The sequence below is a fragment of the Temnothorax americanus genome, unplaced genomic scaffold (assembly GCF_048541705.1).
Source record: "Temnothorax americanus isolate GAGA-0224 unplaced genomic scaffold, ASM4854170v1 Scaffold2, whole genome shotgun sequence".
Lineage (NCBI taxonomy): Eukaryota > Metazoa > Arthropoda > Insecta > Hymenoptera > Formicidae > Temnothorax > Temnothorax americanus.
Genome location: NW_027509338.1, coordinates 3,730,184 through 3,749,829, shown reverse-complemented (window position 1 = coordinate 3,749,829; position 19,646 = coordinate 3,730,184). Strand labels below are relative to the sequence as shown.

The 19,646-nt window shown below is 37.0% G+C and overlaps 4 protein-coding genes across 10 annotated transcripts in view; 2 read left to right on the top strand and 2 right to left on the bottom strand.

The window, feature by feature from the left end:
* The window catches only part of Rpl19 (ribosomal protein L19), a 94,227-nt gene extending 80,028 nt beyond the window's left edge, over positions 1 to 14,199 (top strand). The window contains exons 1-4 of one of the 2 annotated variants that reach the window (XM_077404930.1): positions 12,820 to 12,919; positions 13,273 to 13,379; positions 13,525 to 13,688; positions 13,831 to 14,199. In XM_077404930.1, coding sequence (XP_077261056.1) covers positions 12,915 to 12,919; positions 13,273 to 13,379; positions 13,525 to 13,688; positions 13,831 to 14,148 — 594 coding nt within the window. In that variant the 5' untranslated portion in view covers positions 12,820 to 12,914 and the 3' untranslated portion in view covers positions 14,149 to 14,199. Of the gene's footprint in view, positions 1 to 12,819; positions 12,920 to 13,272; positions 13,380 to 13,524; positions 13,689 to 13,830 lie in introns of those variants that run through there. The other variant, XM_077404931.1, reaches the window with a different exon arrangement.
* Positions 3,409 to 6,041, bottom strand: Bic (bicaudal). The gene is made up of 4 exons (XM_077405139.1): positions 5,705 to 6,041; positions 4,748 to 5,119; positions 3,940 to 4,064; positions 3,409 to 3,811 (listed from the first exon to the last, which is right to left on the bottom strand). Exons 1-3 carry the CDS (start codon positions 5,780 to 5,782, stop codon positions 3,954 to 3,956), a joined length of 561 nt encoding a protein of 186 aa, XP_077261265.1. The 5' UTR covers positions 5,783 to 6,041; the 3' UTR covers positions 3,409 to 3,811; positions 3,940 to 3,953.
* LOC143896836 (uncharacterized protein C2orf42) lies at positions 6,605 to 12,534 on the bottom strand. 6 transcript variants are annotated; one of them, XM_077404922.1, is made up of 8 exons: positions 12,229 to 12,534; positions 12,020 to 12,152; positions 10,743 to 11,134; positions 10,326 to 10,646; positions 9,491 to 9,710; positions 9,201 to 9,406; positions 8,156 to 9,065; positions 6,605 to 7,993 (listed from the first exon to the last, which is right to left on the bottom strand). In XM_077404922.1, the coding sequence occupies exons 2-8, from the start codon at positions 12,096 to 12,098 to the stop codon at positions 7,824 to 7,826; spliced, it is 2,298 nt and encodes a 765-aa protein (XP_077261048.1). In that variant the 5' UTR covers positions 12,099 to 12,152; positions 12,229 to 12,534; the 3' UTR covers positions 6,605 to 7,823. The 6 variants fall into 6 exon arrangements, with proteins under 6 accessions (XP_077261048.1, XP_077261050.1, XP_077261049.1 ...); XM_077404924.1 differs by having other exon boundaries at positions 10,743 to 11,131; XM_077404923.1 differs by having other exon boundaries at positions 12,367 to 12,534.
* A 502-nt stretch (positions 14,200 to 14,701) lies between the features above and the next one.
* Eif2bdelta (eukaryotic translation initiation factor 2B subunit delta) lies at positions 14,702 to 19,377 on the top strand. Its single transcript, XM_077404928.1, has 5 exons — positions 14,702 to 16,088; positions 16,357 to 16,484; positions 16,674 to 16,851; positions 17,112 to 17,292; positions 17,566 to 19,377. The coding sequence occupies exons 1-5, from the start codon at positions 15,126 to 15,128 to the stop codon at positions 17,769 to 17,771; spliced, it is 1,656 nt and encodes a 551-aa protein (XP_077261054.1). The 5' UTR covers positions 14,702 to 15,125; the 3' UTR covers positions 17,772 to 19,377.
* The last annotated feature ends 269 nt before the right edge of the window (positions 19,378 to 19,646 follow it).

Sequence of the window (19,646 nt, the reverse complement as noted above, 5' to 3'; positions counted from 1 at the left end):
CCATAGTACTTGACACTGAATTCACTTCGATCGATATCGAAAGACTAACGATGCACGATGTTATGTCACGTGTCCATGATTCTTGAAGGAATGGAGAAATACTTGTAGACGAATGCAATTTATAGATGGATGTGTATATGCGTGTGTGTATATATGTGCGTGCAAGTAACAACTATTCGCAATATTACATCATGAGACGAAATGTCTCTTTAATATTTGAATGCACTGTGGTTTCGGTAATGGATGTATATTCAAACACGAATATAAATAAAGTTTGTTAATTAAAATGTTTCTCTTATTATCTTTACGTTATGCGATTTACTTTGCACAGTATATCATATTTCAATTTTTAAAATATTTATCTTGTAAAACAATGCGTTTTTAATCGTATATATATTAAAATCTTATTTCATATTGATGTTTGTCGATTAAATTTTTAAGCGCTGATTGCAAACATTTATAAATAATTAAGTAAACTAAAAGATAGTAGCTACAAAAATTTTTGAAATAATATTTAAATATATGTTATGTTTTTATTATTTAAAAAGTTTATAATCAAAATTATTATTTTTAATCATACTTTTTCTCACTTATAGATTATTATTTATCGTAGCAACTAGTTAGTTTAATCAATATAGTTTAATAATTTATTGCACATAGCTATATATTTTCTGTTTGAAATATCGCTCTTTTCAACAATTTTAGTCATTTTTATACCATATTAAATATATTTATGATTTAATTATTACTATTACCATAATGAGAAGTACATGTAAAGTACTTTGTCATATTTTTGTTTTTTGTAGAAGAATTTTTATATTTTTATATTTAATTAAACCGGAACATGTTTTGCGATTTACTTTGCAGAGTATATCATATCTCAATTTTTAAAAACAAATTTTTGAAATAATATTTAAATATATTTTTATTATTTAAAGTTTACAATTAAAATTATTATTTTTAATCATACTTTTTCTCACTTAGATTATTATTTATCGTAGTAACTAGTTAGCTTAATCAGATTTATAACACAGATAACTGAGATAACTATGTCAAAAACAAAATGGTTTATTGTCAAAAAAATTACTTACAGAATTATAAAGTCAAAAATATACACAAAACTATAGAATAATGAAAAAAATAATAGATATAACAACAAAAACATAAAAAATACGTAAAACTTACGAAAAAATCTTACAATTAGTCTTTGTCACCCAAAATTTACATAATGTAGCCTTAAACGGTCCGTCCTTTGCGCAATTTACTGGGCGATTGGGGAGCCGAAAGATATTACGGTAACTGCTTCATAATTTGTAGATTGGAGTTTAAACTCCATATGCACAATCTGTTTCGTGCTCGGCCGAGGTGGCTCGCCCGAAGGGCGCGGGGCAAGGTCCGAAAGATATGGAGTGGATTTTAGATGACACGCGGGTTGGGTTTGATTCACACAACCACAATTTATTTCAACGCGGTATTTTTAGAGTTTTCTCGCACTCGCGCGACCGAGCGGGCTGAGCATCTGCGGTAATGTCGGGACGGAAATCTTGCGTCGCTCCGGACTCGCTCGTACTCTCTTGCGATGACTCGCGAAACGGAGATCTTGAAGAGCGATTGAGTACCACCCTCTCGCGATCGGAGATCTTGAACGCGCGACCGACGGATATCTTGCTCGCGAGGCAGATGAGCGACCGCGAACACGATGACTCGCGAGATGCTCATGCATTTATATATGCGTGGTCACTCATCGGGGACGCGATAGCGGGCACGAGTTTCACACGAATCACAATGAGAAACGCCACTTAATTTAACAAGACGCGGTAATGCCGCGATAACGATGCGAGAACGGCGCGGCACGACAAGATGGCCGCGAGCGGGGTCGATTCGGGATCGAACTGCTCCCGCTGCGGATATTGTATATATGTACAAGAACTGATGTTCGTCTGAGCTTTTACGCGCGGTTATCGCAACGCTCGAGAAAGATGCGCTCGCGAAAACCGGGTTTGATTCGTGTGACGGTCTGCTCACCGCCGTCGACACGGTTTTATTCTTTTCTTGAAGAATCACGCTACCGCACGCGGTGATCACGTGATCCGTCCCTTAACTTCGCCACGTCGTTATTGCTGGCGAACGGAAAAACTCTTGCAAAATGAAACGTTTTGCACGACGACCAATCGAGCGGGTGCAAACTTGTGCGCCCGATGCGACCCTTTTGCACGCGGGTGCTCTATGCGTAACCCGCGACTTTTCCCGGAATTCGCGCGATGACCAATCGATCGGGTGTTAGCGCGACGAAAACCGGCTCGCTCATGGCATCTTCATTCGCTTCACGTGAACGGAAGAGCGAGTTGAGATGTTTCACGCGCGGCGGCCTATATCGAGCCCGCAAGCGGGTGCGACTCGCGATGAAACAGTAGCACGGACTTCGCGCGATTACTTCGAGAACACTCCCGAGATGCTATAATTGCCACGAACGGCCGGCTCGACTTTCTCCTTGGAGAGGCAGAAACGGAAGAGAGCGCGGATCGATGTCGATCACCCTTCGTCCCGATAGGAAACCCTCGCCGGCGGGGGTCGTTGTTGGTTCGCGAAGGACGAATCAATCGATCTGATCGATCCGCGGTGTAGAATGCGACGAATCACATCGATCCACGATCTAACACGCGTTGCGCAGGGTACGCAAATTAGGAAACGCGTGCGCGTTTTGCAATCGCGCGGTCGGAACGGTAGGCGCGCGACAACTCACAAGCCAATCGCGTTCGACGTCTCTCCCGGACTGTGCGGCGGCAGCGGCGCGCGCAAGCGGCGCAAGTAATGCGCGACACGTTCAAACTTCAACGTCGGGGATCGCGAGACGTTGTCGCTCGTGTAAAATTCTTTTTCCCGCGAACAAAAAGAAGTCCGGTTACGGAGTGTTGCAAAGTGAACGTACGCCGAATATTCCGTTTTTTCTTGTGTCGAGTGAAACGAGCAAGATGCTGTCGCTGGCCGAAATGTTGTACAATACATATGCCGAACGCCGTACGTATATCACTCTCCCAGTTGTGATTTGGTGAGTCTCCTGCAATGCTCCGCGATCGGTGAGCAAATTTTACACGAGAAATAAATATTTCGAAGCGCGATACATCCGAAACTTAATAGAATCGTTGCTCCGCGTGTCGCAGCGAGACGATAACCTCGACGATAATTCGCGTCTCTTGCTCCGTTTCGATTTTTACTTCGAACGAGTAAGTCGCGCGAGAAGACGCTTCGATGAATAGCTTAAATCTCTCGTTAAGCGCGGGATTAATAATCAATTAAGTAATTAAAGAGAACGATCGCGCGTTTGGCGTTCTCACTTTGCTTATAAAAGAAAAATTTAACAAAATTATCTAAAAATCACTAAATGTCCGAAAGAAAAAGTACTCTGCATCTCTCACATCAATTTATTAATAACAAAATTTGTAGCATAGTATTAATTGTTACAATCTTCTGCAATCAAGTTAAATGCTCAAGTTTCCATTGACATTGACATTTCAAATAGTTAAAGCGTCACATGATATTAATCGGGGACAATAAAAATATCTTGACTAATTCGAAGCAGATTATCTTAGTGGTAGCACCAAAATGATAAAAAAAAAATCTCTTGGAAATTCTTTTGATTTTTGTAACAGCTTTTTTATTTCTTATCAACTGTTACTTATACTAGCAATTATTATGAGGTGTATATCAAGTATTTGTAATATATGTATAGTTATGCTTCATTGTTTCTGCGTCACACATTTCTCTTGACTCATCAGTTACTTATTTGTTACAACTTTGTTGTATGAAATATCTGGAAAAAAAAAGATATCATATATTACATTTTATTCTTATGTTAATAAATTACGTTTTGTTTTATTATCATATCCAGAATTAATATCCAGAAAAATGTCAATATATCTATCGCTACATCTATCTTACCTTAGCGTTCATTTTTAAGCTTCAGGTGTAGCTAACGGGGCTTCTTTCTTCTCTTCAATAATAATGGCGTCTTTCTTTTCACCATTGGGTTTGTCATTTTCATCCAGTTCCTTTTTGGGAGCCACCTTCAAATATCACAAACAAGATTTATATATTGACCATGTTTTTACATAAATAATGTACTTAATTTCGTATATTTATTAACTATTTCTAAATGATAAAGAAACAAGATTATCTGCAACATCAATGAAAAAAGATACTACTGTTATACATAGCTATACCTTAGAGATAAAGAATCGTATGTCCGATTTTTTTTGGAGATTCCGAGAAAACAAGGTTTAAAGTTTTAAATAGGAAAATAATAAATTTTTAAAAATATAAAATAAAAGTAGCACCTTGATTTATTAAGTTTTCAATAAAGTAATTAAACTGACATGTTTAATAGTGTAATTGCCAATAACACTGTGTATCTGGTAAAAAAATTAGGCACTATAAAAATTTTCAATACGACTTTTTCTAAACATTGTATCTTAGGAACTAGTAATAGTAGACATAAGACGCTTTATCACATTATACAATTTAAGCTTCTATTATATTGAAAGATGTATTAACTCCATTTTGACAAAAACTGGAGATACGATTCTTACCTCTAACAATAAGGTACAGATATAGAATTGTAGCAATTCGTATAAATGTTTCTGGAGTTTTCAACAAATTTATCAAATTTTACGAAAATGTTTTTTTTTTTCATCTTAGCAATTATTATTCAATAAGAATACCGTCAGGTTTATTTCAATTATCCTCTTACCTCCTCTTTGCTAGCTTCGTCAAAGTTCTCCACCAGATCAGGTACCTCGTCGTCCTCTTCCAACGTAGTTTTCCCGACCGCACTTCCAGCGACCGTACTCGCTAATCGTTTCAGCTGTGTCAGACCCTCGGGACCGAGCTGGCTCAATATTCCCGGCAACATTTCGGTTATCTGTTTATTTTCTCCGTGACCAGTGATGGCAAATGTATTAGCGGACAGACTAGCCTGGGCCTTCGGATTATTAAAATGGATGACCGTGCCGTCATCTTTAATCATATTAACCTCCTCTATACCAGGAATTGTATTTACAGAAAGCTTTTTCAGACAACTCTGTAACTTTTTGTCGTCTGTGGCAGCGGTTGCGTGTACAACCTGCAAAAGTAAAGAAATAACATAAATGTAAAGACGGCAATGTTTAATTCTGTCACAAAAAAAATAAATAAAACATTAGTGTTCTGCGTAACATTGTTCCTGCGGCATATAAATGTTACTTCCTTCTTTTTTGACAATTCAATGACTATTCGTGTGTTATGAGAGCTCTAACAAATAGAAAAAACGTTATTCTTAGTTAATATCTATTGTACAAATATATCAGACTACAAAACGATTATCAAGAAGATCATCAAAATAGCTCTGTTTATGAGAAATCTTGTACAACATCCTCATCTCTAAATGTAGAGGTTATATTGCAAAACAGAGCAGACAGAGTAACTAACTAGACTAACAATTTCAATTCGTTGTCCCTGTGAGGAGAAATCTTGCGATGTCACGCGTAACATTTATTCTGATTTAAGGATCGGCATGCGTATTAATATTGATGACGGTGGATCGCGCGTCGAAGGACGATAGAGAGCAAAATGCACGAGCTAGGTCTCCCCTACGTCAAAAAGAAAAACAAAAAGAAAGAAAGAAAGAAACGAATTAACCCCGAAGCGTACGATGCCAAGTGCGCATCACCTTCTTCTTGCGTCGGGGTGTACCCTTGCCGCCGATTCGCACTTGGGCCTGGAGCTTCTTCAGCTTCTCCGGATTCATGCTTTAACCTCCTGGTCGTGCACGAGGGGGGTGACGGGCGCGCGTGAGCGTCGGGTTGACTTGCGACTATAGTAAACGGGTTGCCTCCGACGAGAAATCCTTCCTCTCACACGAGCGGGGTCGACGTCGCGCGAGCGCGGGGACCGGCTACACACGACACGTGCTCGCTCAATTCGCCTTGAGATGCTCGAGAAAATGGAAGCGTATACCCTCTCGGCCTCTCGTTCGCTCGCGGCTCGCGGATCCCCTACGTCATACTGACTTCCGGAGTTTCCGCGGACGGCGGCCAGCGGCGCGGCGCGCGGATCGTTTCCGCCGCGCGCGACCACCGTGCACCGATTCGAAACGTCGCAAGAGACCCCGCAACCCCCGAGGCTCGGCGTTTGCTGTTATATAGCACTGTTCAACAAAAAATTAATTGTTTTTCCAGCACAAGAACGAAACTAGAAGTTTCCGGTAGTTCTTTTGAACACAATCCCGTTTGTCAAATTACTCTATCGCGTCAAAATTTTGAAAAATTTGTAGTTAAAGCTTGTAAAAATAGACGATTTTAGTGTATTTTGACATATTATAATTATAATATGTGCTGACGTGTCGGAGAAGTTTAATTGCCATCAAAATTAAGTATATTGTTAGGACTTTGAGTCCTAAAAGGAACTTGTGTCGATTATGGTTAAACATTAATGATTAACATATAGGGTTTAATTCACTGTCTTAGAATATTAAAACTGTTCTGAATAGAATACAGAAAACGAATTTTATCGTTATAAGTAATATAAGGGAAATCGGGAGCAGAGATTATAATTATATATTTAACATTCATTTATTATATAATTTTAATCTTATAAAATTATATATAACATAATTGTATACATGTATGTGTGTATGTGAACGCGTGTGTAAAATTAATATATATTTATACGAATTAGATTAATTGTATATCTGTATATGTAACCTATTTTTCAGAAAATTTATACATATTCATATATATATTTTATATATTTAAGGGGGTATATAGTACAGTCTGACGGAGGACCGATTGTACTACTTCAATTTCAGGATTTATTTGTGCTGCGTTCGGGAAGCGCGCTATTAGCGCGCTATTGCATCATTCTATCTTTATCGCTCATCAGGTGTAAAACAAGGATAAAATAAGCAAATAGCACTAATAGCGTTTTCCCGAACGCACCCCTAGTAGCTTGAAAATTGTGAAAGTTATAGCAGAAAGTTATTTTGTGCCAATGAACTTCTTTTTGTTGAGTGCTATAACTTTCACAATTTTTAACATTTTTACAATTTTCGAACGTCACTCTGTGGGAAATACATTTAAATTTAATACCCTTTTTGCGTTTTTCATTTCACGCCGTACAGGAGCTACTAGGTACACCGTAGTCGAGCGCGCGCGCGAAGAGATGACTCATAATTCCTACATTTCTTAATATTTTTCCATATAAAAAATACTGTAAATGCACCTAAACATGTACTTCAATATTGTGTATTGTCCTTCGCCAGACTGTACTACCCCCTTGATGTAGTTTAAATAAATTTATTTTCAAATTTAAATATTCACAAAACGTGTAGAGCCAATAATGTTAAATAATATAAATATATCTTTTCATAACAGCATAAAATCTGAAATATATGTATTTACAATATATATTACATTTTTCAAACACTACAGCGCAATAATGAATATTAACACATTTTATGATTATGATATTTGACGATACTTTTCTCATTAAATTAAGGATACGAGATACAGAATGAAGAAGAAATTGTACAGCGGCAATCGTAAATCGTTGCGTAAATACAATACATAAAAAAGAGATTTCTCATTTCTCATTAATTTATAAAGTAAGATTGAAGTTCTGTCCGATTAAGTCATACTGCAATTTAATTGTAAAAATTGCATCAGTCTTTAAATTGGTGATATAGAAGCATGTTAATTAATATTTATCTCAGAAAAATATAATTACGTATTTCGTAATTGTAACATTTATGATAAAAAGGTAAAAACTTGATCATTTTAAAGGTAAAACTGTTAATCATTTTTAGAAAGAGCAACTTTTCTCCATTTATGGCTCGTTTCGTTTTTTACATGTCCAAATTCAAACCTAATTCTAAGCTCACCAATCTTCGAGATTGGCAAAATATCCGGTATCCATTCTATCAAGAACGGTGTAGGTTCGACTTGATTCGGAGAAGTATTTCCTAAACGTAAACAAAACAAGAGCACATATTAAATAGAAATATCTCTAATATCATCTTTTCTATTAACGATAAATTCTTTAAGCAATAATTTATGCCAAATTTCGATAAATCATTTTTATCGAGCAATCGGAATCATTCCTCGCGTATCGAACTCTCACTTACCCACTTTTAAATACGTTTTCAGCTCTAACGGTTTAATCAACGCGTTGTTGTTCGTCTTTTTGAAACGATCTATTTCCGTTTCCTCACGTTTATACAATTCGTATGTTCCATCTGCGTTCTGCACGAAACTTCTCGTAATCTCCAAAGGTATATACGGTGTCTCGAAAATACTCTTTACGTGCAAGATATTTGTAATCTGCCACGTATATTTAGTGAACGTCCCTAACGGTACTCCATCTTTCCTGACAAACGCCGTCGTGGAATTCGGTAGGCGTTTCTTCTTGCCGCCGCATGATATTCGTTCGCGTAAACAATCGAAGAATATCTGCGGCACATGGAACACTAGGGGATCGGGCTTGCCGTCAAACTGGAAATGCATCGTCTGATTTATTCGCTCGGTTATCGAAGCGAGCCACTTGATAAATGGCAAGCTCGCGCTGGCCTCGTCCAAGTCGTCGCAAGTATTTTGATACTTTTTAACAATTTGCGACTTTGCCTTCGTCTTTCTTAATTCGATCAAATTTAGATTCAAATTACTATTGTTCATATGCTTCTCATCTCTTTTCCGTTTTGTCGAAATTGTCGGTTGCGTTGCGTTAACTTCGGGATTCGATGTACTTTTGTTATTATAATGTACTACCGCGTTTCTGTCGACTATTTTAACACCTCTGTTATTTAGGGCAACATTATTGACGAGTTTTGCATTAGTTACACTCAAGACTGCAGCACTGGCATCGAAAACCTTCAATGTATTCGGATCCAATATTTTTATGTTATTATCGTTCAATATGTACTGACTATTGAGTACATTATATTTTGTATTAATTGTCCCTTGATCATTTACTATTTTTATGGTATTTCCTCCTCCTAACTGAACACCATTTTGATCAATTACTTCTAAATTGTGAACCTGCGTAATATATAAACTTAATAATTTTAACCATTTGTTTCTTTTCAATAATTTAAAGAAACAATTATTTTTTAATTCTTTAAAAATTAATGAAAAAAAAACGAATATAATTTTAACATAAATATTTTATCTTACTTGTGATATTATATTGTTATCGTCTAATAAACTGCGATCGCATTCCACCTCGATATTTTCGACAATACTATGCGGCAAAATCGAAGAATCCAAATTTATAGAATCCAAATCTAATCTATTTCCATCCAAACTTTGTACGGTTAAAGTATCATCACGAAAAATTAATAGATGTGTATCAGTTTCATCAGTGGTTAAACTATCGAGATCTGAAATTTCATATTATTTTATTAGCAAAAAGTATATAATAAATTTCTAATGTACAATACATATATACGCGCATATAATCTCACCAATTCCAACAATTTTATCTTCTTCTTCACTTAGCGGTACAGTTGCTAGAGACTTTTCTATACTAGATTGCGTTTGATCTAAATTTATATAATAACTAAACTCTTCGGATAACTTTGGGTCGCTAGCAAAAGCACAAATACATGCGTAAAAATGCACGCATCGCTTTGATTGTGACGACGAAGTGCCGTCGACTTTATCTCCTCCTATCTTTGTTGTACCCTATAAAAATTAATCAATTTATTATTCAATAAAATATTTTCTAACCAGAAATATAATTTGTAATTCGCATAATTTAAAAATTGGATTTTTATTTACCTACGATCTTTCTTTAAATCGTTTAAGGGTCGACAAGAGTAACACTACCGACCTCTGTCGGGTTGCTTAGCTGCGAGTCCGTATTTTATTTATTATAAATTTTTTAAGAGCCACACAAAATGGAAAATCCGGCTCTGTACCGCCTTGCGGCTGATCTTACTGATTAAAACGAACATAAGTTTAATGAGATTCGTTAATTAACTTGGCTAAAATTTGGGAAAAACCTTTTCTAAGCAGCTTTTCAGGCTTGTTTAGAGCTGCAAAGCTGCTTAAGAACGGTTTTTCCCAAATTTTAGCCAAATTAATTAACGAATCTCATTAAACTTATGCTCGTTTTAATCAGTAAGATCAGCCGCAAGGCGGTACAGAGCCGGATTTTCCATTTTGGCTCTTAAAAAATTTATAACAAATAAAATACGGACTCGCAGCTAAGCAATCCGACAGAGGGGTCGGTAGTGTTACTCTTGTCGACCCTTAAGAAAACAATTTTTTATGAAAATTATTATGCAGTTTGCTTACCTTAAACGTAGTACAACTACAGAAGTAACGATGTTCTATTCTATCCTTTAATTTACTAACGAAGAAAGAAAAATGAAGATAGCCTAAAGGATGCTTCGGAGAAGCTTTGCATTTCACTGCCATTATATTCTTTGAGACTCTTTGTACTAAAGGACCAGAAGTTTCCGTCGCTAACAGCCATATCTCTTGCTTTGTTTCATTATTTACATTCAACGACGACAAAATAGAATTCTTCAAAGTTAATGGCTGCGCCTCCGCATAACATTTTAATGCCGTTTGAATGTGCTGGCACGCAAACACAGTATTTGAATAACCTTTCTCCTAAAAATACCAATTATAAAAATATATAAAAGTATAATACAAAATATAATCACGGAAATGTGTCAATATGCAAATCTTATAATATAAAACATTTACATGACATTTGAGGACACTGGTATGAAAACTTCTCTCACAGCTGTCCACAAAGCACAATGCGGTGGTTTGTGAAATGAGCGTTGTAATGTCATTCGAAATGGTGGCATTTATCAATGGTAACTGTACAAAGCCACGGTAATCAGGTCCCTTATCCTTGACTCGTACAGAGAACACTTGCACCGTCGAGCCTGTGATGAGCTTGCATGCCTCCGTGGACAGCTTCCGCTTCTCGCCAGGTTCTTTGAACACTGCGTCGCAATATTTGTTCTTACAGCAAAGACCACGAGATCCGTTGTAAGTTCCACATTTCGGGCATTTTCGAACTCCACGAAGGGTAGCCTTTCCCAGATCTGATAAAAGTTTCTTCAAGCGTTCTTCATTGGACATAGCTGCTACACGTTACAATAATATATATTAGAAAGCTCAGACAGAATTTTCGAATTGTATTTTCTACTGAGTTTATCTCATTTCTAATCAGTAGATTAAAAAAAAAAAAAAAAAAAAAAAAGAGACCAGACTTTCTTTTCCAGTCAATTTTTCAAAGGTACGTTTCTTCTCTTTTTATTTCACGCATTCGTTGGTTGATAGGAAAATTATTGAGCTAGTAAGAAGTTTTGTTAAAGAGAATCGCACTTAAGAAAGTATTTAAAGACTTATTGCGTCCTTTAAAATCTTCCTCTTTTTTTCTTATCCAAACAAATTATAGCAAGCCTGTCCAAGTTTTTACTCGCAAGTAACGTGTTTCGCCTTCTTCTTCATTTCGTTGAGCAGGGCAAAGAGAAAATAATATAGAATAGACGCTAGAGCTCCGTCCAGTTGATCACTGTGCATAAATCATAATGCACTTTAAAATTAACAATATTCTGAATCAGTGTACTACCTACAATCTATCTGACCTGGCATTCGAGTAAGAGACCCTTTCATTCGAAGAACTTGGACAGGACCAGCTACTTATAGAATTTCAGAAGATTGCCCGTACAATTCATATCTTAAAGCTGTTTGTATTAATCAGAAAATTAGTCAAGTTTTTTTTTCACGGTCAACCTGATTAAGGAGTTATTTATAATAAACCTAAACAAGAATAGATAGTAAAACAAAAAAAGAAGAAAGAGACAATAATGAGTTGCTAAAAAATTCAGATAATCTTATAGAAAGATGATGAAAAAGCACCTTATCCTTTACAGGTAAAAAATTATATGTAGTGTACCAATATAATAAATATAATTTTTTATCTTGAAGAAATTATGTAAGTAAATAAAAAAAGCAGTATACATTACGTCGCAATAGAGACAAATATGAAGAAAGGAAAAATAAAAGCTGCAAAGGTGTCTCAAATCGAGCTCTCTCTGTTATCATTTCTCCATTCTTTTAGGCTAAGAGTGTACGTAACGCTACGTGCTGTGCGAATAACTGAAAGAAAGATTTTCGGATTTTTCCCTCGCAAATTGCATCGAGTTGCATGATAAAAGCGATAAAACAAACGTGCCCCGTCGCTGGTGCTTCTGCCGTGTAGAAGGAAAAGGGGGAAGCCGGAAAAAAACCCATCTCGCGGTGAGACGCATCGCATTACGCGGAGGCTACATCTCGCAATGAACAAAAGCACCATTATATCGAACGGCGTTACCTTCCGATATCGCAGAAATCGACGTGAAAATCGCACAGCCGTGAGAGAAGACAAAAAAAATATGTCTCTTTCACGACCCGGATTACGTTTTGAGCTGCCAAATTGCTTCGGATAGTAAATAAATAAAGCCCATCACGGCCATCACGAGAGTGAAGCAGAGGGCGTCGAGAGTGTCGAGACTCTCGCCGCGGTTCCGTTCGAAAAGATAGAGAGAGAGGGTCGATCGTGGCTGCGGTCCATTTGACGCTACAAATGCTTCGAAGCATTCCTCTTCTCTTTTCTTTCAATGAAGAAAGAAGGAGAAGAAGAACGCTCCAAAACATTTCTAGCGTCAAGTGGACCGCAGCCCGTGTCGGCTCTCTATATCCCGCGGCCAATCCGATCGTAGAACGGGCCACGCTGTTTGGCCGCCATGCGATATCGGCTTTATGTTTCCCTCGTCTCGTCCCTCGCGTGGAAAAAGGAAATGTAACGTCGGCCTGCGTCGGCCATCTTGATCCCACTTGATCTTCTTTCTCTTTCACTGAGAAGAGCCCGTGGAATACAACATGAGGTTCGTTCGCCGCGATGAATTTAATACGTTATTTTGACGAGTACCGCGGCTAATTGCGTTCGGAGTCGTCGTATTGACTCGCTGGAATCCGGCCGCGCGTACGAACACGATTTCGCGATGAGTATTGCGCGTGGGAATGTCTCGTCGCGTGTTCGCGGTCCGTCGAGCACGTGGGATCGCGCCCCGTTCGCGAAGTATCTTCGCGACGCTCTGTCGTTGCGTCGACGATATATACCTTGCGGATGGAATTACGCGCGAAAAACGTGACTTTTGTCCTCGACGAGCGTTCCGCGGGCGGAGACGCGTCGCGATAAATTCTCCAACGAGCATAACCTCACTTTTTACCTTTGCAGCTCGTTGAAGCTACAGAAGAGGCTAGCAGCCTCTGTTATGAGATGCGGCAAGAAGAAGGTCTGGTTGGATCCGAACGAGATCAATGAGATTGCGAATACGAATTCTCGTAAGTTCTCGCGGTTCTTTGTGTGGCCTGTGCTTTTCTCTTTTTGCAAAAATTTTATAAAAATTCTGCAAGCCGTTCGTCGTTGCATTATTACTTTCTTAATTTATGTAGGAAGAAGATATACAGATTTATTTGTTTTTCTCAGGACAAAATATTAGAAAACTAATCAAGGATGGGCTCATTATTAAGAAGCCCGTTGCTGTACACTCGAGAGCTCGCGTTCGCAAGAATACCGAAGCTAGACGCAAGGGCCGTCATTGTGGCTTCGGTAAGAGAAAGGGTACGGCAAACGCGCGTACACCTCAAAAAGTACGTATATATTCCAGCAGTTATAATTCTATGCTCCATCATCTTTTTTATCTTGACTGTGTTAATCAAAAACTCATGAACGTTTATATATGAAATTCATTGTTATTGAAGTCCTGTCTAATCATTCGCGTGCATCTCGCAGGATCTCTGGATTCAAAGGATGCGGGTCCTTCGTCGTCTCTTGAAAAAATACCGCGAAACGAAGAAAATTGACAGACACCTGTATCACTCGCTGTACATGAAAGCTAAAGGTAACGTTTTCAAGAACAAGCGAGTGCTGATGGAGTTTATTCATAAGAAGAAGGCGGAGAAGGCCCGTGCCGAGATGCTGTCCGATCAGGCCGAGGCTCGGCGCACCAAGGTCAGGGAAGCACGTAAACGCCGCGCGGAGCGCATTGCCTCGAAGAAGCAGGAGCTATTGCAGTCGTATCAACGCGAGGACGATGCCGCAAAGAAATAAATTGCGTGATGTATCTTAAGAAAAATTATATAAATAAAATGAAAAAGGTAATCGAAGCGTATCAAACCTTTCTTCCTAACGCTTTAGGCTTAGGTTCAAATTAATATGAAAACCCAAACGTTTATAGAAACAGTTACACAAGAAAGTAAAATAATTCAGAGATTTAAAAAATAAAAAACTAAAGCGGGAAGCGCAATTCCAAGAATGTAGTAAATTTTTTAGCTATAAATAGGTATTGATTTTATAATTGAAGGTGTAAGTATCATAAAAGACGGAAAAACAAACAGATAATAAATATAATTCTTCTAAAATAAAAATGTTCATTCTTTCAATTATAATTAAAGAATTTATTACAATTATCGAAGGAATAAAAAAAATTGAATACAATCGTGGTTTTGTTAGCTAATAATTGTCAATCTGTAACTAATCTTTTCATGTAATGATAAATTAATTATTGTTTATCTGATATGTATCTTCAACTGATAATTTGTACAATAAATTGCACCCACTTCTGCAGCTGATAATCTCAATTCTATCCGCTAGATGGCAAGATATATTTCCAGCATGGCGACAAATTTGTGAACACATGTGTCCTGAAGATCCACGATTCAAGGAGTTCAAATTCAGTAAGAGGGAATTAATGAGCTTTCTCTTGCACAATTTATCTCAAATTACTAATACATAAGCGACAAAGTATTTCGCTGTTTGAACTCCTAAGAGGAGCCGACCGAGCCGGAGTTCTCGTCGCCGAAGCGCATCGTCGTCCTCGCTGATGCAACAGCACGCTGCACAATCAAGATTGCACCTCACAAGCGGAGATATTCAGCCCCGCGTTTATTTACGCTCGTCGACGGATAGCGTTTCAATAGGTCTCTGACAGATGCTGATGATTATCCGACAGCGGAAGGAACGTTACCACGGAAAGAGGAAGAACTTAAAGCTATTCGATCGTTGGTTCTAACGACGGACGGGCGAACATGTCGCAGAAGGCGGACGGCAGGCCGAGTCTCTCGCAAAAGACGAGAGAGGAAATCAGGTCTGAGCGCGAAGCGAAGAAGGCCGCCAAGGCTGCCGCTAAAGCGGCAAAGGGTAAAAGTGATAGGGTGGACTGTGTCAAGAACGCGGCTCCAGTGGCCAGTTGTAAGATCCCGGTGGGAGACACGAAAGTGGACGTAGCAACGGAAAAAACTAATAAGGTAGTGGAAACGGACGTTATTAAAAGTAAGTCTGTGGCGGCTGGCTGTGAGACCCTAGAAGAAAGTAAAAGTAGCGACAAAAAAGCAAAGGTAGCGACAGACGCGGCAGGCTCGCAGCCTGATAGAAAGGCCTCGACGGTAGAGGCAATTCAATCTTCAAATGTCGTTCAGAACGGCCCGGCCGAGGGCAAACTCGAAGGAAGGAGCAAGGCCGAGCTGCGCGCCGAGCGAAGAGCCAAGCAGGAGGCCCAGAGAGCTGCGAAGCAGCAACAGTCGTCGGCGAAAGACAGTGCGAAAAGCGAGGAATCTCTCAAACCACCTGTAGAAACGGTATCCAAATGTTCGGCGAAGAAAAGCGTCGTGAAGAGTACAATGAAGGAGAACGTGCACGAAGTTCATTTGTTTCAACACTTGTATCAGGAGAGGCAGCAGTCGTTGTTCAACATAGCCACGGTCAATTCGAATATACATCCAGCGATAGTCAGACTGGGTGTTCAGTACGCGAGTAAGATTATCGTCGGCAGCAATGCGAGGTGCGTCGCGCTTCTGGCCGCTATCAAACGGGTAATCCGGGATTTCGTGAAGCCGCCGCAGGAAGATTTCACCCGCGGTCTCGAGGCGTACTTGAAGGAATCGCTCAAGTATCTGCATCATTGCAGACCATTGGGCGTCTCGATGCGGAATGCCGTGCGTCACATCCAGTGGCAGATGACACAGTTTTCGACCACGTTGTCGGACGAAGAGGTAAGCGATTTTGTTTTTGTCGTATCATTATATTTTTATAATTAAATTACAATTATTCTTTTATTTGGTACAAAGTTGTCCCAAACTTGTGCAAATCAAAAAAAAAAAAAAAAAAAAAGTGTTCTTAAATATATAATAAATAAATATACAAAGGAAACAAAGGGGGATTTGGGAGAATCTGTGAATCGCATACACGTACATATATATTTTTTATTTAAATCCCTCGTACTATAGCAGTTTGGTTAATATCTGATTTTATCTGCTGCAGGCAAAAATTAAGTTACAAGGAATAATAAAGACTTATATCGAAGAACAAATTAAACTGGCTGATGACGCAATATCGGTAACGATACAGAGCAAAATATCGGATGGAAATGTTATTTTAACATACGGCTAGTAAGTATATTCTATAATCTATTCATACAGCATAATCCAAAGATTAAATTCACATATATTTTTTATTCTTTGAGGATTTATTATTATTTTCTAAGATAATAATATGTTTATTTCTGTATTTCCATAAATAATTTTTCTAAAAGAAGGAAACGTGAAATATGATTTCTGAAAATTGTACCACATTTTCAGTTCATCCTTAATTCGCAAGATATTAGTGGAGGCACATGCTGCAGGGAAGCAATTTCGCGTGATCGTAGTCGATGGTAGACCGTGGCTGGAAGGGAAGGAACAATTGAGGCGTTTAGCAAAACACGGAATTGACTGCTCGTATATACTGATCAATGCTCTCAGCTTCGTTATGCCAGAGGTGAATAGTTCACAGTTTTGACTGTCCACAGCTCATTTTCAAATATTTAATCCATAAATTTCAAAGATAGATTTTACATATTACAAAATTATTGAAGAAACTCAAAATAATATCACTATTATATGTAAACGTATAATTTCTATTTGTTTTAAGTACGGATTTGAGAACAAGCATGACGCAATAAGCTCTTCAAATATCTGCTTATCATTTTTTAACTTTTATTTTTGCCGCCAAGCTAATTTATTATTTTACTTGTTTAGGTTAGTAAAGTTTTTCTAGGTGCTCACGCGATATTAGCTAATGGAGCAGTAATGTCGAGAGTTGGAACCGCACAGGTTGCTCTAATAGCGAAAGCCTTCAATGTTCCTGTTTTAGTAGCATGCGAAACACACAAATCGTGTGAACGAGTGCAGACCGATTCCATCGTTCATAATGAATTAGGTAAGCAAGGAAGCAGATTTTATCGCTGTAGATATCTTTTTAGAGATTGTATTTATTCTATATGCATATGTTTATGTTTATGTGTAAAATTATATTGTTTTATATTATAATTACATTTATATCATCTAATATATATATTTTGCGTTCAAATTTATATATATTATATATATATATATATTTTTTTTTAAGAGAGTGATTATAACTTTTATCTAATGTCGCAATTTTTTCTCTATTTTGCATCAGCTACTCATTTTGTTCGATGTTTGCTTTAAGGTAACGCAGACGAGCTCGTGAATCATCAACCGAACGGTAAAAGGTCTCTACTCTCAAATTGGCGAACGAAGAAATCGTTGAATCTTTTGAACATCACTTACGACGTGACGCCGGCCGATCTTGTGACGGCCGTTGTCACGGAATTGGCGATTCTGCCATGCACTAGTGTTCCTGTGATTTTACGGATTAAACCTTCCGAGATTTAAATCGGTACGTTTTCTCGATAAAAGATTTAAACGAAAAACTGACCAACGCGTCTAAAAAGGAAGACAAGTGACAAGGAATTACTGAATATTGAGTACAATATTTTGATGTAAATACACGCGCGGATTATTGTACTTCCTATTTGACCATTTCACACAAACGAAGGAACTGTATTAATCGAATATAGTACGAGATTAATATCGATTAATACATTGCTGTGTGTAAGATCGTTGAAATAAATTTTCTTAAACTGTGGTATGGAGACATAATAAATTTTACTTAGAAACTCTTGCCGATACTTACTAAGTTTTTTAACAACAATTAATATCAATTAACGTTTTATATATCTAATGTGTATTATAATTTGCTATTTAATACAGGGCAAATGCAATGCAGCTGGTATGAATTGTAATAAATAAAACATCATTTCTGATAAGATCTTAGTCTTTAAAATTTTATGTGTTATTTTGTGTATTTTATGAATATGCAAATCTCATTTCATGTGAATTTATAATGACATTTATTTTAAAAATAATTAAACACTACGATACTGAATAAACCTACTGATTCAAATCTGATAAATTTTTCTCTTCAGTATGCACTTTTTTGTATTCTGACGAACTATCGACTGTCATTAACATATGTCCACATAGGATTGTGAAACAGAGATTATATTTGATTTCAAAGTTAATATTTCGAATGCAATTACATTATTACATATGAATTAATTTAATAATATTTATTTACGAAAAACATATGCTTGCATTGACACAGTATAAGTATTTGACTTGTCACAAATAAAAAAAACAATTGCTCATGCGCGAAGAGACAACTGTCCATGCACTTCCTATTATATCGCAATCTCACACTCGGTGGCATCCATAGGCTTCTAGAAAATGCAATGTTGATGCAAATTTTTTTATATTATCTGTATATTTATAATTTTTTTAAAGACTTTTATTACAATTAGATAACTAAAGCTATTAAGTGGCAAGCCATTAAAATTATTAAGTAGCACATGCAAAGAATCACTTTCCAAATTCTCCTGCATCAAGAAGTAAAGAAATATACTACGCAGATGTACACAAATCAAGAGAAAAGTAAAATATTATAAGCACAAACCAAAGGAAAAGTAAAATATTATAAACAAGCCAAAGGGAAAAAGTAAAATATTACAAACACAAAACAATATTGTATATATTCTTAAACTGTATATCTGTTTTCTTTTAATTTTTCTACTAACAGTTTCAAAGAATTTATTTGTTTGTCTCTCCTGCGAACCTTTTGCTGCAACATGCATATCTTATGACGCAATAACGATACTTTATAAGAAGACAGACTTGTACTATTATTTGTTGAGCTATCACAACCCGTGTTTTTATCTACATCAATGTTCCAGTCAGGGATAAGGCGTGCGAATTAGACGGACACTGTTATAGTTTGGAAATGGAGCAAGGCTCCCATTTAATTAAATACCTTTTTTAAAAAAGGTAAAAAAGGCGCCCAGTACACGTGGTTGTTACCTCGAAAAAATAACCAAGTGGTATCATTATAATTGTATCATTAATTATTTTAAATTCTAAAATAAATAAAATCTATTTTAACCTAGGTGATGGTAGTAGCTCTTTAATTTTTCCTAATAAAATTATTATATTACAAAATTGTTCTTGATCGAGAATATAAGACTGAAAAATACAACAGATTTAGAATTGAATAAATTGCAACTGGTTTGCCGCAATTTTTCTAAATTTATTATATTTTTAAGTCTTTTCTACCCGTATATATATATATATATATATATATATATATATTTCATATATAATTCTTTAAGATATGGTTGATTTAGTTTTTGAGGCATCCTGCCTTTTTATTAAGAA